This window comes from Lepus europaeus, chromosome 10, assembly GCF_033115175.1.
Source record: "Lepus europaeus isolate LE1 chromosome 10, mLepTim1.pri, whole genome shotgun sequence".
Taxonomy (NCBI): Eukaryota; Metazoa; Chordata; class Mammalia; order Lagomorpha; family Leporidae; genus Lepus; species Lepus europaeus.
In genome coordinates this window covers 49248624-49258317 of record NC_084836.1, presented here as the reverse complement: position 1 = coordinate 49258317, position 9694 = coordinate 49248624, and the positions used below count along the sequence as shown (strand labels likewise).

The window sequence follows — 9694 nt, the reverse complement described above, 5'->3', positions numbered from 1 at the left end:
CCTCCTACATAGATACAACCCCATAGCCTAAAATGCCTTTTTTGTGTGTTTTTCCCCACAGTGGGTGTGGGAGAAGCAAGGGATTGTAGTTCTCAGTGACTAGTCTTTTTTTCTTTGTATGACACTTCTCTGCCCAAAGAAAATACTGAAGTCATACAATATGTTAAACACATTAAATTCATGTCACTACAATAACTATATCAACTTTAACCTAAAGTTTAAATTATGTGTTGAAAGCACCTCATTAAAAAACAAGTAAAACTGAACATGGAAGAATAACAGGTACTTATACCTCCTCATCCTTAAACAGTGTTTGTTATTTTTATGTGTAGGTTATAATGCTCTGTAAAATGGCAGGAAGAAAAGGTGACATAAGAGGACACCTTGAAGGCAATATTTATAAGATACGGTTTTAAACAGCAATGTGACAACTGATCAGAAAGGAAAGAGGCCCTTTTCCTGCACAACTGTGCACAACATGTGAATGGAGACGCCTGGAACTGGATACACAAGTGGAGCTCTGCATACACCAATGCCAGACTCTAAGTGGCAAGACAGTCAATGCCAATGGAATTGTTAACACAACAGAAGTTCAAGCCTTAGCACTATCTCCTAAAAACTGACAACTTCAATTACCATCAAAACTGTTGTGCTATGGGAGAACAGTCTCCAAGCACTTAGCACTGTTTTAAAATAATCAGAGCAGGAGAAAGTTAAATAGTTAAATGTATATACTGAAGCAGGAGTACTCCTTTGGGATTACCATTTTCCATCCACATTTTTTGGTTTTAGAGAAAAACCAAAATTCCAGCTCTCTTTTTGTTTAACTGAGAGATGCTATGGGTTCCATGCTTGACTCCACCAAACAGCACTTACTAGCCAAATATGCTGCTAGGCACTAAACAGGGTCTCAAAATATGGTTTTATTTTGAATAAGCAATATAAAAACTTAAAAAGATGTACAAGTTTGCTTTGTACTTCATGGAGCTGCTGCTCTGCCTCCAAAAATTACATGGTATGTGGCTATAAGACCAGATTTGTAGCTGCAAGTGTGTCATTAGTAAGTTTTTGCCCAACATGGAAACAACCCAATATGGACTGTAAACAAAAAGCAAAGTGTCTTTTATATTTGGTCATATTGACAATCAATGTAAGACAATATGTCGAGGATGGCACTGTGGTGTAGCAGGTAAAAGCTGTCCCCTGTGATGCCAGCATCCCATATGGGTGCCAATTTGTGTCCTGGCTGCTCCATTTCTAATCCAGCTGGGCTAATGGCCTGGGGACAGCAGCAGAGGATGGTCCTAGTGCTGGGGCCTCTGCCACCTATGCAGGACACCTGGATGTTTTGACACTGTGGTTTTGACAACAAAGAATTTAACGGCACTGCAAACCTACCACTGTCCTCAGAACAGGACCCAACTTCTCATGGATTAAAAAGTCACTGGAATTTTTCCTTCAATGGAAAAGCAATTTCAGTACTAAAAAAGTACTAATATAGTTATGATGAATATTCATATCCCTGCTTTAAACCCTTTCCCACAGTGTGAAAAGTGAATAAAGACAGCACCATTTTTTACAAAGTTAACTTATATTAAAAATATTTTTGTATATAAACAATTTTTAATACTACAAAGTAGTATTTCAATACAAAGCAGTTCAAATATTAACTGTTCTTTAAACTGTTAAACTTTATTATAAATTAAAATTTCTTTACAAAAAAAATTGCACATAATATTTGATCACTCTTAGGTTCTGATGCACTGGCATTTGCAATAGTTTCTTTAATCTTCAAGTTAAACAGTCTCGGCAAGGAGTCCAGAGCGTAGAAAGGGCAATAAACAACCCTGTTAGAGCATTCAAGTGCAACTAGCAGACTTGTGGCCTTGGCAGTTACACTTTCCTTAAGATGGACTGCTTAAGTTTTAAATCCTGAAATGAAGAATCTCAAAAGATTTAAAAAGGAGGAACTAAAAGGGACTGCCTGCTATTTTTTTTTTTTTTTTAACTGTAAACACAGCCCTGGCAATTAAATCCCAAACAAGAATCTCTCAGGCATCAGAGAGTGTCAAGTGAATCAGGAATAGCACAACATAAAGGAAGGGGGAAAAGTAAAAAAACAAAAAACAAAAACAAAGTAAAATTAAAATAAATGTCAGTCACTTTGAGGAACTATACTTACGTACATGATGTTATGAGAATCTGGCAGGGCCTAGAAGCAGGCCAAACAGGAAGTTCATTTATCCAACCGAAGAGGATCATGTTCATTGCTTCTGGTTTCGAGGAGAGGATTTTGAAGGGGGCTTGATATGATCAATAATGCCTGTCTGCTTTACACAGACCTTAGCCAGGGATCAGCCTAATCTTGAAGAATCATTCAAATAATTTTGGCAATTATTATAAGGACTTAGAACTGACTGCACCCAGTGTTCAGTGATTCTTGCTTTCTGTTTTGTTACTGTTTAAATTTAAGAGCTCATTTAGGCTGACTCCAATCTCTTGGCACTTGGAAACTAGTTTTCTCAGGTTATCAGTTTTACCTCCTTCTGATGCTTCAAACAAGAGTTGCTGTAAAAGACAGGGAAGCATAGAAGTAAGACTTAGCTAGAGTTTGAGCATTACCACATCAATGGATATGGCACATGCAGAAAATTTATAGGAAAACATCAAGGTAAAATAAAAGATAAAAAGCATTACATCTTTCCATAGTGATGCACAAAGAGGTAACTTCTGTAAGGCTCTCTGATATAAACGGTGGACCTATAAGATAGAGTACACACACAACTTCATCAGAAAACATGATGAAAAACACATTCATAATTCTATCTGTTTAAAGAATGGTACTTCACAGTACAACCTTCAACACAAAATGGTTGTACTGGCTTTAGAATTCCCAAACATTTAAGAGTTGGTGGAATGTTAACTTCTTTTAACATTTTTAAGTTGAGAAGTCAACAAAATGGGTAGAATACCTTTAACAAAACAAAAGTGATTCATCTAATATTCAATCATGGCTCACCTCTCTTTGTCCCTTTAGAACAATCTCAGCAGCAATGGCTCTAAGGGAAAAAAAGGAATATAGAAAAGGGAAAAGAAAAGTTTATATATCTTTGAACAAAATGAAACACCACCACTGGCAGAATACTGACTGTGGGAATCTGAGTACAAAACTTCCTGAAAGTAACAGGCTATACTTCCAAGGAGGGTAACCTATAGTGAAAAGAAAAATTCAACAATTTTTATCAACTTTACAAGAATAAAGCAGACCGGTGTTTTGAACATAAGTAATGTTCATGAGGAAAATACTCACAATAATTAGTGAAAAATACCTGGCTCTAACATCTGTTAAAAAAAATCAGACTGTATCAGGGGAAATCTGACCTTTCAAAACAGATGGTCTTATGATGTGTGTTACAGCTTTTGTTAACAGTACTGCTATCTAAATGTTCTCCTTCAAGGAAATTAAGCCTATCATTTTTGGTTTTGAGGCAATTGTTAACAAGCACTCACTGAACTCTTAGTATTAAGACTCAGCAAGTGCCCAGAACAAATCTAAGTTAGAGTAGAGATCTGTCCAGGAAAAAAATAGATGTCATTTTAGATTTACCTGTCTGCAGCAAACCTTATAAGTAAAAGCAATAGCTACAAAAACATGTACATGATTGTTGCATTACATTTTCCAGGTGGCCAGGCATGTTGGAATATTATATGTAAACATCTTGGCTTGAAGTTTCAGAATCTGAACATTGCTTTCTTCCCATTCATGTTGAAGTAGCCTGTAAAGTACATTCAGGAAAATCAACAAAGCATTGCAAGTATAGGGAATCCCAAATGTGTTATTTGAGCAGAATATCTGAAGAGACACATCAATTTTGGTCCACTAAATTTCCTCAAGATCATTCAGTAAATATTTGTAGAATGCCTATTCCAAAATACTCTGGGACAGCAATGTAGAAACTAGCAAGAAGTCCAATCAAAATTTATGCATATTTTCAACAAACAAAAATAAGGTCCAGGTATTCCCACAGGACACTGAAGCATTCTCTCCAAATAACATTCCCTCCAACCCTAAATTTTAAAGTTATGATTTAATATACTCGTATTAATTCAATTTCCTGATATTTTTCTTTCACAGAGTACACTCAATCTTGAATGTTTCTTGAACTAAAATGTAAATAAATGACTAATTATTAAGTTCTCTATTCTCCTGAAAAGAAAAAAAGACAGGGATGACAACAAGGAAATAAGCACCAACACATAGAAGTGGGGATTTACCACAAAATCAACATTTAATCTATACTCAAACGCTTAGCATATTTGAAACTAGCCAAAAAAAGATCAAATTTTCTATTTCACATACTCAAAAGTGATATTTTATAATACAAATTTCTATAATTAGCTTCTAAAGTTTAGTATATGTGCCAAAATATTTAATTATAAAACACTAAGGTTATTGCTGTGACAATAGGAGGTCTTTGAATTTAAAAAAAAAAAAACAAAACTCATATCATTTTCCCTACATGGATGCAAAGTAGAATGTAAATATTTTGAAAGAGAACATTTGGTAAATATTTCATAAATCTTAGTATCCATAAAACAAACTTACAATCAATTACAAGATAGAACTAATGCATTAGGAATGACTGCACAATTGGAATCCAGATGCATAGCTGTCTGGGAGGCCTTTTTGAATTAAATAAATAGCACAGTTCTTGAGAATGAAAATGGGTATATAGAGAATCCACAAAGAAATGCTCAGAAATCTCCTTATTCTAATTGGATGTAGGAAGTCCTGAGATCACTGCTTCTCAAATATGTTTTGAGGGCTCAAGTTCAGGAAACTACATTTTAAGTGAACATCTCAGGAGACTCTAAAATGTGCTAATATTTGAGAGCAACTGACCTGTGGAAAACTCTTAAGTAATATTCCCCTGCCATGTAAAACATAATTACTGCTTAAAATGCACATGCTAGGGACAGATGGTATGTTAGGGAATACAGATGACCTTTACTTGAATGATTTGCCTCTTAATAACCTGCAGTTTTCTGAAGCAACCAGTTCGTTACCCTGACTTTTGCATGAATAGTTAAATATTGCTTAACAACACTGAAATCATAGTATATATTCATGAGCAAATAGTGGAAGAATAGACTATTCTTACTAAGGTGTAGAAAATAATTTTAAATGAAATCTATACTATTGAGCTGAGAATCAAAAGCAATGTAGTTTTTCTTACCTCAGTGCAAGTCCAGAATTAGTTGGCATAATTGAGCAAAACCGTTCCAAGGTTTTGGAATGCTGGGTCTTTGGAACACAGCTCAAATAAAAGAAAATAACCTGTAAAGGGTTGAGGGGGGGAAAATGAATGCAACTAAAATGTGAAATCCAATATCCTACATGTTTTAATGAGAAAACCAAAATGGTCTTTAAGACATGAATATGTAAATTATAATAATGCATGATGCTGTGAGTTATAGTTCCTACCATTAATTATATTAGTGACTTTCCAAATATGAATTAGGAAATATGGTCTAGTGATGAGAGCCATGTACAGAACACTGACAAGAAGCCAGAAGGCCGGGTTTTCATTCCTGAGTCTACCTTTACTTGCTGTATAGCTGGGCAAGTCATAGGGCTAATAATACCTGCCACATCTTGCTCATGGAATGCCCGTGTGTAAATGACTTAATGTCCATAAAGTGGTTTGAGATCCTGGGATAAAGAATGGCATAGAAGTACAAAGCATAGTAATTGGTTATCCTGATTAGCAACAAAACCACCCCACCAAAAAAATGAAATACATATTTTTTTGGTCTAGATTGAATTTTAGGAAGAGCTCTTAGCCTATTCCACCAACTAAAAGGGAACTCTGAAAATGGAACAAAAAAATCTCCTTCATTATCTAGAATAAGATATTCTTTCAAAAATATCATTAATCTGATTCTGCTCTTAGAATTCTAAAAGGTACCTAATTTTAGCTTTCTTATACCTTGTTTATAGCTATATTTGATGAAATTGTAACAAAAAAACAGTTATAACATATAAACTCATTCTTTTTATTTTGAAGCTATGGAATTTTTCACTCAGTAAAATTTTTAATTACTCAAGTAAAACATTTACAAATATTTTAACAAAGCAATGCTTTGATCTCTCTACTTTAATATGTATTAAATGCTTCAATTTTGCTTTCATGCTAAATTTTCTTAAGTATGACATAAATAATATTCACACTTCATCACAATAAGCCTTAAAGGGCTCCATTCCTCGACTTTGGAGAAATAAGTAAAAATTATGGTCAAGAGTAACAGTGAATGCTGGGAAAGAGGTCCTAGGAAAAGCTCTCAATATAAAACAGTAGTTTTGCTGTCATTTTTAAAAGTACCCATATTTTGTAAAAATATCTAAGAAAAAGAGTTTTCAGTTCTTACCCTATTATGAAATTCATAGTTGGACCAGTAATCAGCACTGCTAAAAGGAATGGGGTATCGGGCAGGGACGGTAATCAAACATCTATTCACTAAATCAGTAAAAAATTTGAATTCTTGGACTTTGTTTCTGGATCCAGCAGCTCTATTATTGGCAAAGACAAGATAACTGCCAAAAAGAAAAATATAATAATTCAGAATAATTAAGCCAATAATTCTCTTACCAAGAAAGCTGATTACCTTTTCCCCCCACCATATCCCCTTATTCCAAAATCCCATTCTGAAGAGGAACTAAACTTACTCCATCCAAATCTTCTGTACTATGTCAGATCTCATGGCCACCCCTAATGCTGCCTCATATGCCTCCACTGTCTCTTTAATACTTGATTGAAGAGGATGGCAAAGACTGTTCAAAAAATGAAGGAAAATATATGTCTATAGTTCAATTCTATTAGGGAAAGGAAAGGAATGACAAAGCACATTTTATATATTATATGTTACATATATTATACATTATAGATGTATATCTATATAATATAGATATTGATCTACAAGGGAACTCTTCTTTAGAATTTTCTTCTCTAGTATGTTTTAAACCTTAGCACCTTCCTCAATTTTCCTTTAATGACTTTAACACTAATTACTTTTGACACTATAATTCAGTAATGAACACTAAATGCATGTTTAAAATGAAACATTTCTGTCTCCACCTAAGAAAATAGCTCACCAGTAAATCAGCCACAAATAAGGGACTTGGTGGTTAAACATGTCATCATCAAAATTCCCTTTAAATAAACAGGCTGGAATGTCAAGTTGTCCTGGGATATTTAAGAGATACCTGAAACAAAAAAAAAAAATTCCAAATTTTATTTGAAATTGTTACTATGCACACACGATTACAAATAGAAAAAAAAAAAAAACAAACTTGAGTTTCAACTTAAATTTTATTGAAATATTTTTATGAAGTAATGAATTCCTTCTCATATGTATACTGTAACTCTTTAATCACACTTCTAGGATCACATATTTATTTCAGAATTTCATTGGTTTATGTCTACTCAAACAACTCCTCTGCTAAGAGTGAATTTTTATTTTATCTCCAAAATTAGGCAAACAACTATAGCCATGTAATTAAAAATAGAAAAGGGTAAACAAGACTATCAAGTATCTGAAAATTTTCCACAAAATCTGCAATTTCTTACGAAAAAGTTTAAGATTTACAAACACCGGTATCTGAAAATCTTTCATATAAATCCATACATGTATATTTTATTTAGCTTTATTTTAATTATCTTTCATCATACTGGTTCATAAGCCACTTGTCAAAGAGAAGCCCATGACCAAATAAGGTTAGGAAATACCAAAAATTATAGCCCACTTTAGAAAAGTAACAACACTTACTAGCACATTAAAGGTTTTAAAAAGTCTATCCATAAAATTAAATTGGCAAACAAAAAAGTGGTCTGCACCTTAATGTTTATTGCTGCTCAATTCACAATAGCTAAGACCTGGAATCAACCTAAATGCCCATCAACAGTATTCTGGATAAAGAAATCATGGGAAATGTACTCTATAGAATACTATACAGCAGTAAAAAAACAATGAAATCTGGTCATTTGCAACAAAATGGAGGAATCTGGAAAACATTATGCTGAGTGAAATAAGCCAGTCCCAAAGGGACAAATATCATATGTTCTCCCTGATCGGTGACAACTAACCAAGCACCAAAAAGGAAACCTGTTAAAGTGAAATGGACACTATGAGAAACGGTGACTTGATCAGCCCTTTGCCCTGAATGTTGATGAACAACTTAATACGTTATCCCTCTTAGTATTTTTTTTTGTCTGTTCTACTTAATACTATTGGTTTAATTCTGTAATTAATACACAGTTATTCTTAAGTGTTGAAACTTAACTGAAAAGTGATCCCTGTTAAATATAAGAGTGGGAATAAGAGAGGGAAGAGATGTACAATTTGGGACATGCTCAAGCTGACTTGCCCCAAACGGTAGAGTTAGAAACATACCAGGGGATTCCAATTCAATCCCATCAAGGTGGCATGTACCAATGCCATCTCACTAGTCCAAGTGATCAATTTCTGTTCGCAATTGATCATAATGATAGGACTAAGAGTCAAAGGGATCACATAAACAAGACTAATGTCTGCTAATACTAACCAATAGAACAAAAAAAGGGAGAGAACGATCCAACATGGGAAGCAGGATATACAGCAGACTCATACAATGGCAGATGTCCTAAACAGCACTCTGGCCTCAGAATCAGCCTTTAAGGCATCTGGATCCAGCTAAAAAGCCCATGAGAGTATTTCAGGAATGGAAAGCCAAGACACTCTGGCAAAAAAAAAAAAAATGACCTAAATGAAAGATTTCTGCGAGTGAGATCCAAGTAGAAAGAACGGGCCATCAAAGGAGGTACCTTTCTCTGAAGGGAGGAGAGAATTTCCACTTTGACTATGACCTTGTCTAAATAAGATCAGAGTTGGCAAACTCAAGAGGCTTCCATAGCCTTGGCAACTCATGACTAGAGCCTAGGGAGATTTCTGACGCCATAAACAAGAGTGTCAAATTGTTAAGTCAACAACAGGAGTCACTGTGTATTTACTCCTCATGTAGGATCTCTATCCTTAATGTGCTGTACATTGTGATTTAATGCTATAATTAGTACTCAAACAGTATGTTTCACTTTGTGTTGCTATGTGGGTGCAAACTGTTGAAATCTTTACTTAATATATACTAAACTGATCTTCTATATATAAAGAGAATTGAAAATGAATCTTGATGTGAATGGAAGGGGAGAGGGAGTGGGAGATGGGAGGGGTGCGGGTGGGAGGGAAGTTATGGGGGGGGGGAGCCATTGTAATCCATAAGCTGTACTTTGGAAATTTATATGCATTAAATAAAAGTTAAAAAAAAAAGAAATGTAATGAAAGTTACATATGTAATTTTCTATCCCCATTAAAAAAGTAAAGGTAAGATTAAAAAAAAAAAAAAAGGTCTATCCATAAAGAAACTTGAGTTTGGCTAACACAATTTTCCTCCCAATATAACTGAATCTGTATACATTTACCAGCAACTTCAAGAACAGCATTTTTAAAGGAAATACACTGATCTCAAAAATGATAATCTAGTATAATGATTTACACACTGAATTTTAAAATGATTGTAAGGGTGGGGCCAGTGCAGTGGGTTAAAGCCCTGGCCTGAAACACCAGCATCCCATATGGGCGCTGGTTCTAGCCCCGGCTGCTT

General features: G+C 34.5%; 1 protein-coding gene across 1 annotated transcript in view; it reads right to left on the bottom strand.

Moving 5' to 3' along the window:
• Positions 1-1671: 1671 nt before the first annotated feature.
• Positions 1672-9694, bottom strand: part of ZFC3H1 (zinc finger C3H1-type containing) — a 56232-nt gene continuing 48209 nt past the window's right edge. The window contains exons 28-35 of the mRNA XM_062203221.1: positions 7154-7264; positions 6728-6832; positions 6430-6595; positions 5238-5338; positions 3675-3776; positions 3020-3059; positions 2698-2760; positions 1672-2568 (exon numbers count right to left, since the gene is read on the bottom strand). Of these exons, the coding sequence (XP_062059205.1) occupies positions 2431-2568; positions 2698-2760; positions 3020-3059; positions 3675-3776; positions 5238-5338; positions 6430-6595; positions 6728-6832; positions 7154-7264 (826 nt within the window). The 3' untranslated portion in view covers positions 1672-2430. The remainder of the gene's footprint in view (positions 2569-2697; positions 2761-3019; positions 3060-3674; positions 3777-5237; positions 5339-6429; positions 6596-6727; positions 6833-7153; positions 7265-9694) is intronic.